The sequence below is a fragment of the Pyxicephalus adspersus genome, chromosome 2 (assembly GCF_032062135.1).
Source record: "Pyxicephalus adspersus chromosome 2, UCB_Pads_2.0, whole genome shotgun sequence".
Taxonomy (NCBI): domain Eukaryota; kingdom Metazoa; phylum Chordata; class Amphibia; order Anura; family Pyxicephalidae; genus Pyxicephalus; species Pyxicephalus adspersus.
In genome coordinates, this window is record NC_092859.1 from 131,184,992 (window position 1) to 131,203,981 (window position 18,990).

Here is an 18,990-nt window from a genome sequence, read left to right on the forward strand (position 1 = left end):
TGTGTGTACAATATCTACGAACGATCGTGTCGTTACCTCTATGTGCAGTATCGGTGCTATACGATCGTTCATATATATCGTGCAGGAACGTTCGTTGTTCGTTTTCCGACGATAATAATTGGAAGTGTGTACGTAGCTTAAGGCTACCTACACACAACAGATGATTCTCCTCTGATAATCGCCTCAGGGCTGATATCAACTAGAATCTGATGTGTGTACAGCACTCGTTGTTCATGGATCCGTCCTGGCAGATCCACAAACAATCGTAATGGAAGTGAAGTGGAGAGAGAGCAGCAGGGTGCCACTCAGGCGTTCTATGTACAGCACTGGTTCATGCATCTGTCAATCTTTTGTTGTTGGAAAGGATCGTGAAAGATCCTTTCTAATAAGAATTATTGCATGTGTGTATGCAACCTAACGCAGTGTTTCTCAACCAGGGTCCCCCCCAGAGATTGCATGGTGGTTCCTTGAGAAGTGAGCAATTTCTGCCTCTTAGGTCAGTTTAACTGATACCAAACGATCTTTTTTGGCTACCTGTAAGGGTGACATTCTTCCCACTGACCATCACACTGATATACTTGTGAGCAGTGGATATAGTAATTATAGCCAGGGTTCCTTGAAGACTTGAAAGTTATTTGAAGGGTTAAAAGGGTTGAGAAAAGCTGGACTAAGGAGCCATCTGGTGTTCACCAGAGCACCCTGCAATGACCATGTGGTGGATAGCTCCCAGCAGGTGAAGTACAAAATTAACAGAGGACCTCAGAGTCCAGAACAAACCAAGCAGACCAAAGTTGAGATTTAGGGAATGGGGGGGGGGGGGGGGGGGTAACCAGAGAAGCAGAAAAAGGTACACAGGAGAATGAAGGATCACTTCAGAAGTCTCTAGAGCAATAGGAGTCACTGAAGGCATTAGGTAAATCAGCAGATGGCTGGACAATTGCATTGCAACACCTTTCTCAAACTACAGTGACAAACTGCTATGTCTAATAGCCAGATCAATCAGAAAAGCTGGTTGTAGAGATGGTGCTCCTGGGTCACAAGTCTCATGGGGTGCATGCCAAACCCTTCACTGGATCCCAGGAGTGACAACTATGTCTGTTTTTATAGCTGACTTTCTAGCCTTATTGCAAGATTATCTGCAAAGCACTACAGTTTAATAATTATTCTTGTTTCACATAAAAAGATAAGAGATAGGCGGTGTCTGTAAACTCTGATAAAATCCTAGGGATTAATCTGCCTCATGTGTGATACATTTGTTTTTTTAATCACAAAGTCTAAAAATAAGGAGCACAAAGCTGGCTGTTTACATAAACCAGTGAGTTTCATCACAACAAATTTACTGCACCACTACAACAATGGCAAATGAGGCATTCCCTAATCGCCTCATTAAGTTATCTTTTATCTCAAAGAAAGATGCAATCAAATCATCTGTGGAAAGACATTTACCAGTAAGGAGGGAACAAGTAAAAAAGCAAGTTACTGTCTCATGATTTAACTGATCATTTTGTAGCTTTTGTGTCACCTATGTAAATTCTTCCAACAAAAAAATAAGGAATAAAGTGTCAAAAATGTGATTTCAAAAAATATCAATTTCATTTGGAATGTAAATAAAGGTTCATTTAGTGCAAATGCACAAAATTGTCTTTAAGTTAAACACTTCCAGGTCTTGTCTCTTGCCAGCCTGAGATCGGACAGTAGAGAAGCAGCAGAATGAGTTTTCTATCCCTCAGTTACTCTTTTAGGGCTGTGGCTGATTTCTAAAGAAACCAAACCTAAAGATATTGCACACCTTCTGTATAAAGATACTTGAAATGCATTCAGCCAATTTAAAATGGAAGTCAAAATTGGCCAATCCCGGACAGGAGGTGGGGGGAGACGTTCCCAGGTGGCTCCTGGTGGTTGGCACCTTGCCAGCCATTGAACAGCCTCAATTGCTATGCGGATTCCTAATACAACAGTGTTTCAGCATTTGACGCCAGGTAGTGGTGGTCCAAAAGATAGCTCAATTCTCTCACTGTGAGCAGCCATAACTGAGAAGCTACAAACCTGTAACATGTGGGTGTTTCACTTGTGTGGGGAGGACATGATAGCACAATAACTTCACTGTCTGAACGTAATCCAAGTTTGGTGAAATCTTTTGCATATTAGGCACACAGATCCATAGCGGGAAAAAGAGGTATACCCTGAAAAGCAGGACCAGAAGAGAGAGGGGCAGTACTGTGAATGAACACAATGCTGTACCGTCACTATGAATTGGTTTACAATAGAAAAGAGCAAAAGGAAGACCTTAGCAATGGTCTGCTGCTCCTTCAACTAAGCAAAAAGTATGCTGGGTGTAAGGAGGTGACAATGCTGAATTGTGACATGTAATGTATGGAAGAGCCTGTACTCCCATCCCTTGTGTGCTAGGGACTAGCAGTCAATTGCTAAACTCCAGTACTTATGACCAACAGATTTAGGTGATCGTTCCTTCTGGTCATGGGCACAGATTATTTTAACTGAGGAAGGGCTGGCAAGGGAATACAGGCAAATAAAAGGCTAATAGGGGAACTTTCCAGAAACAACTTTTTCTTTGCCTTGCATGGGAATTATGGCAGCGCCTTTTAAAGTTACTTTTAGAACAAATAATAATGGATGATCATGCACCACAGTTTGAAAACACTCATGAAAAGGAAGCTTTGATGATGTGCATTTCTGGTACACTTTAATGAGGGGAAATTGAACATAAAATAAATGAAGAGAAAGCAGAGATCAGTGCCACTAACAACAATGGCCTTTCCCGAGGTTCTAATCTTTTGTTTGTTTCTCTCTTCGTTTGTTAGACAACCTTTCTAATTACCTGACTGCACTAAGGGAATAGATTAAATATTTTACGCCAATATTACAAAATGTATAAATGTAGCTGCTTAGTGCTGAAAACTATGGACATTATCTGCATGAAAACACAGAGCTACTACTGGGGATTAGGGAACTTTACAAGCCATGTGCCCCGGTGTACTGGCACCATTCACACAAAATAATACAAAAACAGAATTAATGTTCACAGCATTTTAGATTCATGCCCCAGACCTACAAGTGACTGTATGCCAAGTTCTGAAATTATTCTGGTAATAAGGCAACTGAAACCAGGTAAATGTGTCCCAATATTTAGACACCTTCAATGGACAAAGGAAGTTTAAAGAACTGAACTTTGGAAACTGCACAATAGGAAAATAGGTTGCCAGCAGTATTGGCTGTATATTGAGGAATGTTTACATGCCTCGCTGTTCACTGTGCCTCTGTATGGAGGTGGCAAATTTGGTAGCAAGGGCAAGACTTTTCTCCCTATCTTAGAGTCTCCAGCAAGAAGCAGGATAAGCAGGGCTATAGTGATATCGCTAAATCTCACTCCAAATCTTCTCAACGAGCAGTCAGAAGCAACTTTAAAGTGAACCTACCACAGAGAGATTATGTAACCTGCCACTACTGAACTCATTCTAAAGAATGCTAAATGCATGTAAATCTGATCTTTTTTCTAAACCTGTTACTGTACTGTAGATACAGAGACCACCAAACTCCAGGTACATGCTCATATCTCTCATCTTAACTAATGCAAAATCTTCTTCTGTGGTATTCCACTAACTCTCTATTACTGTAACGTGGATTTGTATAGGCTATTCATTTACATGGAGGACAATGTGGTCAGAGGTTGTGCGCTCTACGTAGTGAATAAGCAAAATTTTTTTTTCTACTTACACACGCATTTCCCTTCTTTCAGATCATGTCTGGCTCTCTGGTGTTTCTCATCGTAAGTGCCTAAACAACCCTGATTCATTTTGTTATCACCATTCCCAGTCAAAGGGCGAACATCGCACATTTGTAGAACAAGCCTACAAATGTGGACAATGGGAACACATGATAAGATGCTATTTGGTATACCTATGGTTTGGCGAGAGCCAGGAGATCATTTCAGTGACTGTTACTTTAGTATAGTGAAAACTTCAGGATATAACAAGAAAAATAAATGTAACAGAGTTTCCTAGTCTTCCATAGGCCCAGTAGCTCATTCTGATAAATCCCCAGTGCCTGTTTTCATTTCGCTAGCCTCTCTTGAAGAACATGATTATAGTGATGAACTAGGTGACAACAATGAAGAGATGAAGAGTTTGAAATTGAAGAGGATTCTGTTCGTAAAGTTACGTACACACTTCCAATAATTATCGTTTGTAAATGAACGACCAACGATCCTGAACGATATCTTTTAACAATCGTATAGCACCGATCTTGTACATGTAGATAACAACACAATCGTTCATTGATATTGTACACGATAGATGCGATCGTTTGAACGATACAGGAAGTGACGTGCACCAGAGGAATATATATATATATATATATATATATATATATTTATATATACACACATACACACACACGAATACAATACAGTGAAGCATCTGTACAGAACGTTCGTTCATTGCGCATGCTCGGAACATGCATGATCAATGAACAACCGTGCACACAGTAGATGGTGAACAATGGTCGTCCAATCAGATCCTCCGTGCCGGTCGTTCATTTCCAACAACTTTTCTCGTTCGTCGGCGGTCACTTTTTTTTTGGCCAATCGGTCGTTCGTCTGTCATTTCCAACGATAATTTTTGGACGTGTGTACGCAGCTTTAGGGATTTGATCAGCATGAGTTGAGTGATTTGGAACGTGATTTGGGACTATCAAAGAAGGCTTCAGAACTCCTAGCATCCGGAGTGCATGAGAAAAACTTACTTGATAAAGGAACAAAGATATTGTACTTTCGAACCAGAGAAATTGCATTTCTGCAGTACTTTAGAAATGACAGTGGCTTTGTGTATTGCCGTAACATACCTGTATTAATGGAGGAATTGGGAATGCCAATCTATAACTCAACTGAATGGCGACTATTCATCGATAGCTCAAAGCGGAGCTTAAAGTGTGTCCTCTCCTTCACAATGGCAATATATTTGGGTCAGTTCCAATTAGCCATGCACATGAAACTGGGTCTGATGAAGCAGTTTGTTAAAGCTTTTTCAAGAACCTAATTTTGGCATTTCCTAGCCTGTCATTTGAAAAAATAAAGGCCAGTGTGTTTGATGGTCCACAGATTCGGCAGCTCATCAAAGATGAACATTTCATCAGGACAATGTCAGAAGTCCAAAAGAATACTTGGTTATCATTCAAAGCCATTGTAAATGACTTTGTTGGAAACACATGAGCAAATATTTACAGAGAAACTGTCTAGAAACTCTTGGAGAGCTACAAAATGCTTGGTTGCAATAGGAGCATCAAGATGCATTTTCTGCATAGCCATCTTCCTAACTTCCCGGAAAACCTTGGTGCAGTCAGTGATGAGCAAGGTGAATGATTCCAAGATTTGAAGGTCATGGAAAGACGGTAGCAGGGTAGAAGGTGTATGATGTATATATGATGGCTGACTATTGTTGAAGCATCCGGCAGGATTGTCCTAACACTGAACAGTCCAGGAAAAGCTATTAGCATACAATTTTACCTTAACCGCTTACCAGAATAATTTTCAAATGTTTTACTGTAAAAAAATGTCATAAAGTAACAATAAATCCTTTGTATGAACAAAAGAAATTTAAATGAACAGTACATTAAAGTAAATATTTCATTATTTTTTCATTGTATGTAAAATTTGTATGTTTTTTTGACAAAAATGAAGGGTACCGGGTATCATAAAAACTGGATGGGATAGCAAAAAACTGGGGTCATATCTGGATTCACCCCCTAAAAATTAGTAAAAAAAAGTGTAAGATCTAACTCAACAAAAAATGAGCTCCTCAGTGTTATGGTTGCTGCAGCCAGACTTATTCATCCCTCCCACCGCTCCTCTTCTGCTGCCTTTCTTTGTGATTCTCTTCACTGGCTTCCATTTTATCTTAGAATCAAATTCAAGCTCCTGTGCTTTGCCTTCAAATCCCTCCAACAGTTCTTGTCCCAATTACATTTCTGACCTGATAGAAAAATACTCCCCTAGCTGTTCTCCTCCAATGACCAACTAATGACTTTCTCGCTCATAACCTCATGACACGTGCGGCTCCAAGACATTTCTGGGGCTCCTCCGACTTTATGGAACTCTTTTCCTGTCCTATTAGCCACACTCCTATGTAGCACATTTAAAAAAAATAATCCCCTTTAAAAACAAGCTTTTTAAACTGGCCTACCCATTCATATCTGTGTCCTAACCCATGACCAATTAGCCACCATTCTATATCCCTTATTATCTACTACTATCCCCCACCTCTTATATTGTAAGCTCCTTAGGAGTCCTCTCCTTCTCCTGTGTCCTTGTTTGTACCTCTCAAATATGTTACAGTTATACTGTAAAAGATTTTTTTTATTACTGTCCAGTCCCACTAGCAGTGACCCTATTTTGCATAGTTACACTTGCTGAACAATCTCCATCATCTGACAGTTCAGGTTGTGTTGGATGCCTGTGTCCATTGCTGCGATTCCACCCGGTTACTGCAACATCACTACAGGTCTGCAAGAACACAATATTGACATAGCGGCCAGTAGTAAAAACCCAGAACACAGCAGTTTCAAAATAAAGACAGCCATGACAATCTTGGTACATCTTATGACAGGCTTCCTTAAAGCCGAATTAAAGTTCTACTTTGAAAAAATTGCATTTAAGCAGGGTAGTATTGCAGCAAGGGACAGATGTTGTTCGTTCTGCAATACAACATACTTACCTGCCTTTTCGCTCCTTTTAACTGTCACAAATCTCCTAATCTATGCATGTGCAGTTCAGCATTGGTAACCGCATCCCACCTTCCACTGCAGCTGCTAATTGAATTTTATGTTACTTCATTCCAGCCAATTAGGATGGCCAAAGATCAAAAGAAGGAAGAGAAGAAGATGGTGGCAACCACAACAGAATGGGGACAGGCGAGTGTAGACACAGTTTAGTTCCGATTTAGGCCCTATTGTTGCCAAAGCTGTTTCTGCCCCTACTCCTCCAAATTTTGCACACATACTAAAATACACATTTTTCTAAGAAAACTTCCTTCTCCTAAATGTTGATATCCTGCAGAAATAAAACGATGGTAGTTAAAAATATTTTATGTTATGCCATACTGGTGCTACCATTTATCAAATCAATATTTACAGTAAAAATAATTATACTCAATTTTGAAGAAGATAAATACCACGCCACACCAAAAAATGATAAACACATAAAACTTGATAAACAGTAGCACACATATTGCAAGAGGATAAGGTTAGGGAGATAAATAACAAATGTCAAACCATAAAATCATTATCTATTGGCGACACTTTAAAAGCCTTTACAGGGGATTATTTTAGAGGTGTCCATGTATTTTGGCCCCAAAACGTAAGCCATAAAAATGGGGGAGGTTTTAAAATGTTTACGTGGTCTCCAATCTTTTGGAGCTTGCGGACCGCTAAATGCACGCACTCCGGACAGGGCATGCCCGGGGAGCAGTGTGTCACCTAATGGGGAAGAAACTTCCTGCAGAGTGACGTCATGATGATAAGAGACACAACCCGCCCGTCACCCTGAGCATGCGTATCGCAGACATGGTCCATGGGTCTGGCCGTTGCGCCCTCCTAAGCGGGGTCCTTGTCCCTACTCCGCTGGGGGGTGCACCGGCCAGAGCTGCGGCTGACCTGTCAGACAGCCTATAAATGCTCTAGCAAGCCAGCAGCTGGAAATAAGGAGATAAAAATGTTTGTTTAGATGCTGCTGTGGCCAAAGTTAAGATATGAATAGCCAATACTCTTATCTTCTGGAACAACAACAAGGTTCTTATAATACCTTTTACCCCCTTACAGTGCAGTGTTGAACCCTGAAAATTCAAGCTGGGTGGGAAGAAGCTGTAGGCGGGTGGTGGTCCCTGTATTGTGACCAAATTCTTCAGTAACCACCCAAAAACAGCCGGCTGGTTCCTGAAAAGTGCCAGGTGGTGCACCCAGCTAAAAGGGGCTGGGGAGAACACTGCAGTGTATGAAAGTTACACATTTACATGGAGGGTTCCTCCAGAGGTTGCTGGGGGGTTGTGAAGCCTCCCAGGTCAGTTTAATCAACAATAATGATCTTTTAGGCTGTAACGCTTAAGCACTGGTGTGACCTACAGAAAGTTGATATCAAGACAACTTTGTGTATTTAGACACTGCATGAGGATACATAGGTAACTGTGCTGATTGGGGTTTGTCACGCAAAGGGTCAGCCTATGGGATGTGATACTCTGTATAAAAGATGGAGGAGGGTATAATACCCAATAGGGGCAGAAGCACAGAGTCTAAGGCAACGTAATACAAGTGAAGGGGAGAGAGCACAGTGGGGTGCTACTCTGTCGTTCTCCCCTCTCCATAGAGAATAGTGCTGTATGTACAGCACTTGTTAATGTATCGTTCAGTCTTTTGTCTCTGGAAAGGATTGTGAAAGATCCTTTCCAACGACAATTATTGAACGTGTGTACAGTACAGCCTAAAGCAGAGTTTCTCAACCAGTATTCCAGAGGTTGCTAGGGGTTCCCTGAGCAATGAGAAGCAATCAGAAGTTTGTGACTCTCAGGTCAGTTTAAGTGACACTAATGATCTTTTTGGCTATCTGTGGGGATGACATTCTTCCCACTGACCACCACACTAAGATAACGTGAGCTGTGGATATAGCAATTATAGAAGGGTTTCCTTGAGGAAATGAAAGGTTTCCCCATGTTAAAAAATTCAAGAAACATTACTCTAGACAGTTGTCATTTAAAAAGGAAGTGGAAGAAAAATCTTCCAATGACAACGATCACATTTTTGATTTCCTTTCACTTCTGTCCTAGTAACAACACTACAAAGGAGTGGATCTCCCTAATGAGAGAAATATAACCTGCCAGAGAGTCTAATCTTTCTCTATTCCACCCTATTAAGAATATTATTATACAGGATTTATATAGCACCAACATATTACTCAGCGCTGTACATTAAATAGGGGTTGCAAAAGACAGACCAATAGAGACAGTGACACAGGAAGAGGTAAGGACCCTGCCCCAAAGAGCTTACTATCTAGAAGCTAAACCTATTTTAGCTGGACCTGCACATTAAAGTTTACCTGAAGCCATTTTTTAGTTTTGAAAAGTGTGGAGCAGTTTGCGCCTCTTTCTACTATTTCTATCCCCGTTTATCCCCGTCTGAAGTTGATTGTCCCTTCCTCTATACCCTGATGACCTCTCTCATAGAGAATGGAAATGATAGGAAATACAAATTGTGACACTTGTCATTTACAAAAAAAGGAGATCTCATAATGGGGACACCGGTCTGGTGACAGCTAGAAAGGATTCTTGCACAGCCGTCATTGCAGGAATTAGGGGCCTGGTGCTGATAGGCTTGTATTGATGATATCATGATAAATCTCCCCTCCTATTGTGTGTTAATTCTCCTACCTCTTAGATTGTAAGCTCTTCTGGGCAGGATCCTCTCCTCCTCCTGTGTCACTGTCTGTATCTGTCTGTCATTTACAACCCCTATTTAATGTACAGTGCTGCATGATATGTTGGTGCCATATAAATCCTGTATAATAATAATTATAAAGACCCTCCTAGGGATGAAGAGTGCAAAAGATTTGCATATGACCACCTCTAAGTAGGATTTTCATGCTCTTAGACTGTGAATGCAGAACCTGATGGGAGCCAGTGAAAGCTCATGGATACAGAGCCAGCTTTACTTTCTGTAGTGTCCCTGAAACAGGAAGTGATGACAAATCTCCTCAGACAGCATATAATAAACTGCTAGGGATTTGACTCTGGATACAAAGCCAGCAAGTGTTCTCCAAATTGCTGAGCCAAATGCTGGGTCTGTGCAGGACATATAGGAGGGGTTCCCCATTACATAACATCAGAAGATAAACAATGCCTGGGGTCACCCAATACCAGGGGGAGAGTGAGGCCTACGGGACCCGGCACAGATCAGGGCTCAGGGGGCTCTCCGCTCCCAATCTACACCGCTATCTGACTGCCAGGCACTGCAGGGTCACAGGGCTGTCATCACTACCGGTATATGAGAGCCTGACAGGGGGAGGGAGACAGATCAGTGTCCCGCCAACATAGTTCCCCTTCGCTCACACACAGCTGCGCAAACACAAGAAATAGGCCGCCCGCTTAGCAAAGCACCAACACAACACCCCGCATCCTCGCCCCCCTACCAGGTCATAATCTTCTTCATCATCGCACATGAAGTCATCCTCCATGTCAGACATCTTGGCCGGGGAACTAGAGCCTGTTACTCCCAAGATCCTTTGCGCCAGGCGAATTAATTCTTTCTCCGGAACTATTAGATAATTTTAGTGTTGAGGGGGAATCTATTTGCGTAAGCACCACATTATAAAGGAAGCGATTTGCAAAGGTGACAATCGCCTAGCAACCAGAAGACCAAGAGTCCTAGGCGTGAAGCATGCTGGGATATGTAGTCTTGGAATAACAGCATCACATTCTGTGCTGGGAATCGTTGTATAAAAAAATGTTAGAATTTAGCATGTGCTCCAGGAATAATACACTAATAATGCTATTTTTCTGATTGATTCAATTCTAAAAGTAGTAATATAAAAAATATCAAAGTTTATAGCCACTTTCTGGTTTACTATAGGCTTTAATGGAGATTGTTATTATATTTGTCATCTCATATTTTGTTATTCTGTTAACATGTTATGCAGATAATACTTCCCAATGGTATTTAGTTTAGGGGTTTTAAACCTTTACTTCAAGCAAATGCATTTAAAAAAATCATTTTTTAAAATACAGTATAGGTACCTGAACTTTTAATGATTTTTCTATACAGTAGAGTTTGGATTATTACTATTATTATTATTATTAAACAGGATTTATATAGCACCAACATATTACGCAGCGCTGTACATTAAATAGGCATTGCAAATGACAGACTAATACAGATTAGGAGAGGAAGAAGCAGCACAAGGAACCAATTAGATGTGCTGTAGGAGTCATCTGCTAGAATGGGAGGTGCAGATAGGATAAAAGAGCAGAGTGACAGATGGGAGCATATCAATTATTCTAAAGTGGTTCTATTTCCACAATCATTGATGGGGGGGTTGGGCGCTGTACATTTAAATTTAAGTAAATCCTAATTGGATGACACCTAGTTTGCTATGTCACTGTGTATATTAAACAATTTGCTTTAAAAATGTGTTAATTAGTGTTTCAAAGCTGTAACGCAACATGTTCACTTTAAAAACCTTATCCCATTCAACAGAAAAAGATACTCAGCTGTCCTGTGCTTTCCCACTTTTCTGTTCTACTTCCAGGTTCTTACTACATTTGGGGGCTCTATGAGAGATTTGGCCTCACTTCCTATCCTGCTGACAACATTTTACCAATCAGATTATAAACTCTATCATGTAATAGCTTTATACTACTGTGGGCACTGCCAATGTGACAGCGCTAGTGATCATCTCCCTGCACACACTGCCATTCGCCATTCTATTGAATGGGGCCCTGAAGAAAGGGATGGCCCTAAGCAATTGCCCTCTTTGCGCTACCTGGTACCAAGGCACCCCCTGTCTGGATCTGTAATTGTTTTGTAGTTTCTTGTTTTGCTGTATTGGCATTCAGCATAGCAAACTGTATATCCCCCACCGCCGGAGAGCCTGCAAAGGCTGCTGCAAACAAAGTGGAAAAGACATGGGCAGCAATGGGCAGCACATGCGCACCAGTGAGCTCCAATTTCATAGCAGTGATTGTACCTGAAGGTCCAATTTTAAATCCAAGTGCCTTATAATTCACTAAATGTTTAGCTCATTGAGGGATGCTGGGACTGTATTAGACTGCTGGAGTTCAGAATGCCAATGTTTGCATTCCTTCATCACAACCTAATCAGAGCCTAACCCTCAAGTTTCTCCTATCTTCCAGTCATAAACTTTAAGGGGTTGCAATATATGAAGGAACACTGGAACTGGGCAGCTTGATGTAATACAACACACACAATTTATATTCTCTACCTGTTATTCAGCCTGACAATACCAAAGCTCTTACACTCAATGGATGTATGCAGGAATGATGGGGGCGTTCAGAATACTCATAGGCAGATTTATTCATCATTTAATGATCATTTCACCTCATATTCACCCATTATTCTTTGGTAATCTTCTATCCTATGTACTACACATATTAGTAGAAAGTATCCCAAAGTAAAAATGAGGATCCTAGATATTAGAATGATATTACATTACAATGATATAATACAATACAATCATACAATCATACATAGAAAGTTCCTAAGGCCTCATTCTCAGTGTGTGTAGTGCAGAGCCCTACATAGTGTGCAATACATAGACATTGAAAGCAATGTATGATGTTAACACATTTTTATTACATTTCTGACTGTTTTTAGTGCTGGCCTATTCAGCTGGCCAATAATATATGGCGTCAGCATTGTAACAGACAGCCATGCAGGTGGCTATATGCGGCTGTGTGTTTCAGTATAACGCATAGCAATGTGCTTCTTTCACAATATGTGACAAGGAATATATATAATTTTAATTTTTCTCCTTGTGTTATTTGTAAACGGCATTATTACACTGTGGGTGCTAATGAATCAAATTACAGATTGATGGTTTGCAATCTCTACTAGATTGTAAGCTCTTCGGGGCAGGGTCCTCTCCTCCTATGTCACTGTCTGTATTCGTCTGTCATTTGCAAACCTGATTTAATGTACAGTGCTGTCTAATATGTTGGCAATATATAAATCCTGTTTATTATATTTATTAATAATAATAATAATAATAATAATAATAATAATATTAATAAAAGGGAACCTGTAGATAGACAAAACTTGAAGCAGTTTGATTGTATCTAGACACTGGCAGCAAAGTGTCTGGCATTGCCCTTCTTCCATGGTAAAAGTAAAATGTTCCCTGTCTGGCATTGCCCTTGCACCTGCACTAAAGTAACAATATTCCCTGTCTGGTCAGTGTCTGGCAATGCCCCCATGGTAAGGGTTCACCCTGGTGAGTACATAGTTATTGCCCCATGGTAAGGGAACATCCTGGTCAGTGCCTGGTACTGCCCCCATGGTAAGGGTAAACCCTGGTCAGTGTCTGGCATTGCCCCTATGGTAAGGGTTCACCCTGGTCAGTGGTTGGCATTGTCCCCATGGTAAGGGTACACCCTGGTGAGTACATAGTATTGACCCCATGGTAAGATTACACCCTGGTGAGTACATAGTATTGCCCCCATTGTAAGGGAACACCCTGGTCAGTGCCTGGCATTGCCCACATGGTAAGGGTAAACCCTGGTCAGTGCTTGGCATTGCCCTCATGGTAAGGGTACACCCTGGTCAGGACCTAGCATTGCCCCGATGGTAAGGGTACACCCTGGTGAGTACATAGTTATTGCCCCATGGTAAGGGTACACCCTGGTCAGTGCCTGGCATTGCCCCAATGGTAAGGGTACACCCTGGTGAGTACATAATATTGCCCCCATGGTAAGGGGACACCCTAGTAAGTGCCTGGCATTGCCCCCATGGTGAGGGTACACCCTGGTCAGTGCCTAGCATTGCCACTATGGTAAGGCTACACCCTGATCAGTGCCTGGCATTGCCCTATAGTAAGGGTACATCCTGGTCAGTGCCTGGCATTGCCCCTATAGTAAGGGTACACCGTGGTCAGTGCCTGGCATTGCCCTATAGTAAGGGTGCACCCTGGTGAGTACATAGTATTGCCCCCATGGTAAGGGGACACCCTGGTAAGTGCCTGGCATTGCCCCCATGGTAGGGGTAAACCCTGGTCAGTGCCTGGCATTGCCCCCATGGTAAGGGTAAACCCTGGTCAGTGCCGGGCATTGCCCTCATGGTAAGGGTAAACTCTAGTCAGTGCCTGGCATTGCCCTCATGGTAAGGGTACACCCTGGTCAGGACCAAGCATTGCCCCCATGGTAAGGGTACACCCTGGTGAGTACATAGCTATTGCCCCATGGTAAGGGTACATCCTGGTCAGTGCCTGGCATTGCCCCCATGATAAGGGTACACCCTGGTCAGTGCCGGGCATTGCCCCAATGGTAAGAGTACATCCTGGTGAGTACATAATATTGCCCCCATGGTAAGGGGACACCCTAGTAAGTGCCTGGCATTGCCCCCATGGTAAGGGTACACCCTGGTCAGTGCCTAGCATTGCCACTATGGTAAGGGTACACCCTGGTGAGTACATAGAATTGCCCCCATGGTAAGGGTAATCCCTGATCAGTGTCTGGCATTGCCCTATAGTAAGGGTACACCCTGGTCAGTGCCTGGCATTTTCCCCATGGTAAGGGTACACCCTAGTGAGTACATAGTATAGCCCCCATGGTAAGGGTACACCCTGGTGAGTACATAGTTATTGCCCCATGGTAAGGGTACACCGTGGTCAGTGCCTGGCATTGCCACTATGGTAGGGGTACACCGTGGTCAGTGCCTGGCATTGCCCCCATGGTATGGTACATCTTGGGCAAAGCCCAGTGATTGGGAAGCTGCTCATTAACTTTGGCTTTCTCTCCTCTAGTCCAATGTCAGTGAGCAGCCATAGAACAGCCCGGTCACCGCTCTGACCAATCAGGAGAAGGCGGGAGAGCTACCAATAGCTCGAATCACCACATCACACCGGGGCCGTACCGGGGACCTCCTTGTAACTCAGAATATTCCAGTCACCCGCCCCGTGTTGTATCAGGATGTTGTAACATTCGGTGTGTATTTTTCCTACACGTAGATTTGCCGACTCTGCAGCTCATAGAACTCCTACAGGATATCCGCGAGCTGTCTGTATCCGGAAGGAGCCGCTCACACACCGAGCACCGGGCAGACCATGGCTCAGTGTGCACCGCCACCCTCCGTCCCCGTCCCCATCACTGACAGGTGAGCCACAAACATTGTATGGAGGGGCTGCATTGTGCGGGCTGCAATGGAAGCACAACGTACAGGATAATAATGTATTCCTACTGAGTGGAACTAAAAGTCCCTGCAAGCCCGGCCACCGGGTTTGTTTCCATGCTGGGACTTGTAGTCCCTCAGTGTCAGTTCTTTGTTTACCTGCCTGTGCTTTGTTCAGAATTCACCCTGACAACAGGTATTGCAGCAGAGGGAACACAGCTTCCTCAGTGTGAGGGTAATGTCATGTGACTGCTATGTGTTTTAGTTGGTATGGATGGATCTTCTGTAAATTTCTATTAGCTGTCTGTGTCCCCAATAAATTGTCCCACTGTTGGGACACAGACTTGAACAAGCTGTGCACCTAAGAGCTGCAAACTACACTGTGGGTAAACGTATTTGCCGCTGCTCAAATCTTTAACTAGGCATCAAAAAGCCTGATTGTTTTGTGAACCGTGCCACCAACCCACTGCAGCTGCATGCAGCAAACAGTCCCCAACCTCCCCAATTCACTTGAAATGGAGAAGTTGGGGCCACTGTTGAACCTGCAGAAAAACAATATGGCTCACCATGGGTCTGAAGTGGCCCTAAAATAAGAAATGGTTACAAACTTTGGTTAATACTGTTGTCGGCCCTCGCAATTCATCAATGACTTCTCAAGGGATATGTTTATACACCAACTGATGTGAAGTGGACCTATCACCACATTTCTTACTTTATAGAAAAGGGTAGATAAACCCTTTATAGAAAAAAAAATACTTTTACTTAAGTTTTTTTCTTTTAAAAAAAGAAGAGGAGACCCCTCCCCCTCTGAGTTTACCTCGGCGGTGTATCCCGCAGCCGACTGGGGTACATACGTCACATATCCCTGGAGGCTTGGGCCGTTCATTTTGTGTTTGCCCGATCTCTGGCATGTGGTATAGGGGCTTTACCCCGCAGTGTAAAAAAAACTTTACAGCAGGACACATAACTCGATGTCGAGGCTGCGCAGTGTGAGATTGGATGATATAAGCAGAAGATAGAAGAAGATGGCGGTGCCTGCTGGTTCCTCAGTGCCAGGAAGAAGAAAAGAATCCAGGATGGCGCGGGACCAAATGGAACCAGTTGTGGAGGGCCTGAGGGCTCTGTAAAGCAAAGGTAGGTAAGGTAGTAAAGGTATATGGGATTTTTTTCTTTTTTTTTTCAAATGACTGTTTCGTCTAAACTACCTATGTTTAAAATTCTAATTCATCAAAAAGTTTTTGAGCATTGCGTTTTTGAGCGTTCAAGAAAATTCACTTTGCAAGGATTAATATGGTTTAAACACTTGTAAACGCCTTTAAATGCTTCCATTAAAAACGGTTGGGACTTTATAAGCATTTATAGGGGTTGTAAGTGATGAAAAGTTTATAAACAGTTTTATTCCAAGGCTACGTACACACGTCAGATGATTCTCATCTGATAATCGGCTCAGGGCTGATATTGGACGAGAATCTGACGTGTGTACAACGCTCATCGTTCCTCATTCATGGATACTTCCTGGCGGATCCACACGATCCTTTCCATTGACAATTATTGCACGTGTGTAAACAGCCTAACCAATGGGGGTGTTTACAGATTTCTGCAAATGCTAATAAAAAACATTTAACAATAATGTGAGTGTAGATTCAGTATAAGTAGGTCAGGAATGGCAGCTTCCATATATCTCACTATAGGTTTCCCTTAAAGAGAAACTTTAATCGAAAAATTTGGGATTAGGTAGGGTTCTATTCCTAAAGGGACAGGTGATGTCCTATCTGCAATAAAACATACTCGCCTGCCTGATGGCTCCCTTCAACTGTTAAATTTGCTGCACATCTGTGCAACCGATGTCCATCGCCCCCCTTCCATAAGTTACTATGGTTCACAGTTACAAGCACTGACATCATCCTAAATGTGTTGGGTCAAACGTTCTGCAAGGGAGGAAGCCAAACGCTTGGGCCGTAATGGTGGGATGGGAGGGTAGCACGGTGGAGACCAGGGATATAAGTGATAAGGTAAGTGAATGTTTACATGCCCCAAGACATTAAAAAATTAGCATTTAACGCCTGCAGTGCATAGCTAGCCTCTTAGCAAGGGGATTAATTTTCTACACCTGGAGTTTAGCCTAAAATCCTGATCTCTCCTCCAATGCTGCATTCTTCTGCTGATCAGGAGCAATACGAATACACACGTGTACTTCTAGGTATGGAGGAATGTGTGCTTTATGACATTTGAGCACACAGGGGCTTGATGATTGGCACCAATGTCACATGGTAGCAAGGAGTCAGTCAAGCTTGTGTGTGCTCAGACCAGAAATCTGATTGAAGCTTATACAGGGGGAGTATATTCTTCTTTTGTGTTTTTGTGTGCTTTTTGACATTTCCTTATTCTCTGTCTTCCAGAGGACAGGTAATAGTTTAAAATTGCAAAAATGGGGAAAGCTTGGCAGTGGCCCTAAACTTTTCTCCCAAAAAATGACGAGTTCATTTTTAAATATGACGTTGGAAAAGAACAAAAGGGGTTAGAATATAACATTTCCACTGTCATAAAACACTCACTCCAGAAGGTAGAATCCAGCTAAAGCAGACCTTGCACCCTCAGCTGTGTTACATATGTAAAATCAAACACTATTAGCTGCATTTCTTGAATCCAGAGCCTGGCCACAGGCAGCTAAACCACAGTGATTTCTGAATGTCTGAAAACTCATGTGATTTCATCATGCAAGAGGAAGGAATCAGGAAGCAATCTCTGTACCGTAGTGGAATGCTGAGCTATGCACAAATATTTTGTGTCCAGACAGTGAAAATGGTGACTCAGGAAACCTGAATGTATGTATGTATATTTATATTTACATACAGGACAGACAGGTCATGTGACCGGAATTTACAATACTATTCTGCAGTACTATGCATATCTTCTTTGTGGGCTTGGGAGAACACTGAGGGTTTCTCTGCTGACATTTATCCTTATAGTGGAGCTGTCGTTCCATGGATCCCCAGGGTTTCTCTGGAGGTTGTTAAGGGTTTTCTGAACTCTGGCTAATTGGCCTCCTATTTGATGATGCCTGCAAAAGTTTGTATAAGTAAAGTTATTCTTCCTGACTATCAGCACTATTGACAGTCCATACTCTGAGATGTGCAGCTTGGTGTCTCTGTGCCGGTAAAAGGGACTGGACATATATGCCCATAGTTATCTCATCCTAGCCTGGCCAATCGAGAGCATGAAGAATCCAAATTTGGTAGAAGAACAGGTAAAGACTGAAGTGCCCGTAATGGAAGGGATCGCTGTGCAACAATAGTGACAAAAGCTTACCCCTATGTACCAAATAAAAGTTCAATTTTACCTTCCATTTAGAATGGCAAACTTCCTCAGTGGTAAACTTCAGTAACAGTATTCATTAACCATGTACCATTTTCCTGCAGGTGATGCCTTAATATTCAAACATTTATTTTTATTGTTATTATTACCCAGTATTTATATAGCGCTATCATATTACACAGCTCTGTCACACTAGCTGTCCCTCAAAGGGGCTCATGATCCAATGCCCCCAGCATAGTCATGTGTCTTTAATACAGTCTAGGGTCAATTATGGGAGGAAGCCGATTAACCTAACTGCATGTTTTCGGAATGTGGGAGTAAATCAGAGTACCTGGAGGAAACCCACGCAAACATGGGGAGATCCTGCAAACTCCATGCAGATAGTGTCCTGGCTGAGATTTGAATCTGGGAGTTAGAACTGCAAAGCCCAGAGTGATAACCACTGAGCCACTGTGCTGCCCATAGTACATAGTAATTTTGGTTATTAGGACTGCTTGCTCCCTTTCATTCTTACAAAAAATACTTTAAAATTCTTTAGTGTTGTTTTAGCTAAAAGTAAAAAACTTTTACAATAATTTTTATAAAAAATTACTTTTTAATTAAATTCACTACTACAACCAGGGTGCTTGCTGAAACAGGGGAATATTTATTAGTTTGGGCAGCACGGTGGCTCAGTGGTTAGCACTCTGGCCTACAGCACCGGGTCCCAGGTTGGAATTCTGGCCAGGACACTATATGCATGGAGTTTGCAGGTTCTATCTGTGTTTGTGTGGGTTTCCT

The 18,990-nt window shown here is 42.3% G+C and overlaps 2 protein-coding genes across 2 annotated transcripts in view; one reads left to right on the top strand and one right to left on the bottom strand.

The window, feature by feature from the left end:
* The window catches only part of COPS2 (COP9 signalosome subunit 2), a gene marked incomplete in the record, with an annotated part of 28,804 nt that extends 18,549 nt beyond the window's left edge, over positions 1–10,255 (bottom strand). Inside the window, 2 exon segments of the mRNA XM_072402407.1 lie at positions 6,419–6,517; positions 10,187–10,255. Coding sequence (XP_072258508.1) covers positions 6,419–6,517; positions 10,187–10,240 — 153 coding nt within the window.
* A 4,379-nt stretch (positions 10,256–14,634) lies between these two features.
* Positions 14,635–18,990, top strand: part of GALK2 (galactokinase 2) — a 101,122-nt gene continuing 96,766 nt past the window's right edge. The window contains exon 1 of the mRNA XM_072402411.1: positions 14,635–14,880. Within this exon, the coding sequence (XP_072258512.1) occupies positions 14,831–14,880 (50 nt within the window). The 5' untranslated portion in view covers positions 14,635–14,830. The remainder of the gene's footprint in view (positions 14,881–18,990) is intronic.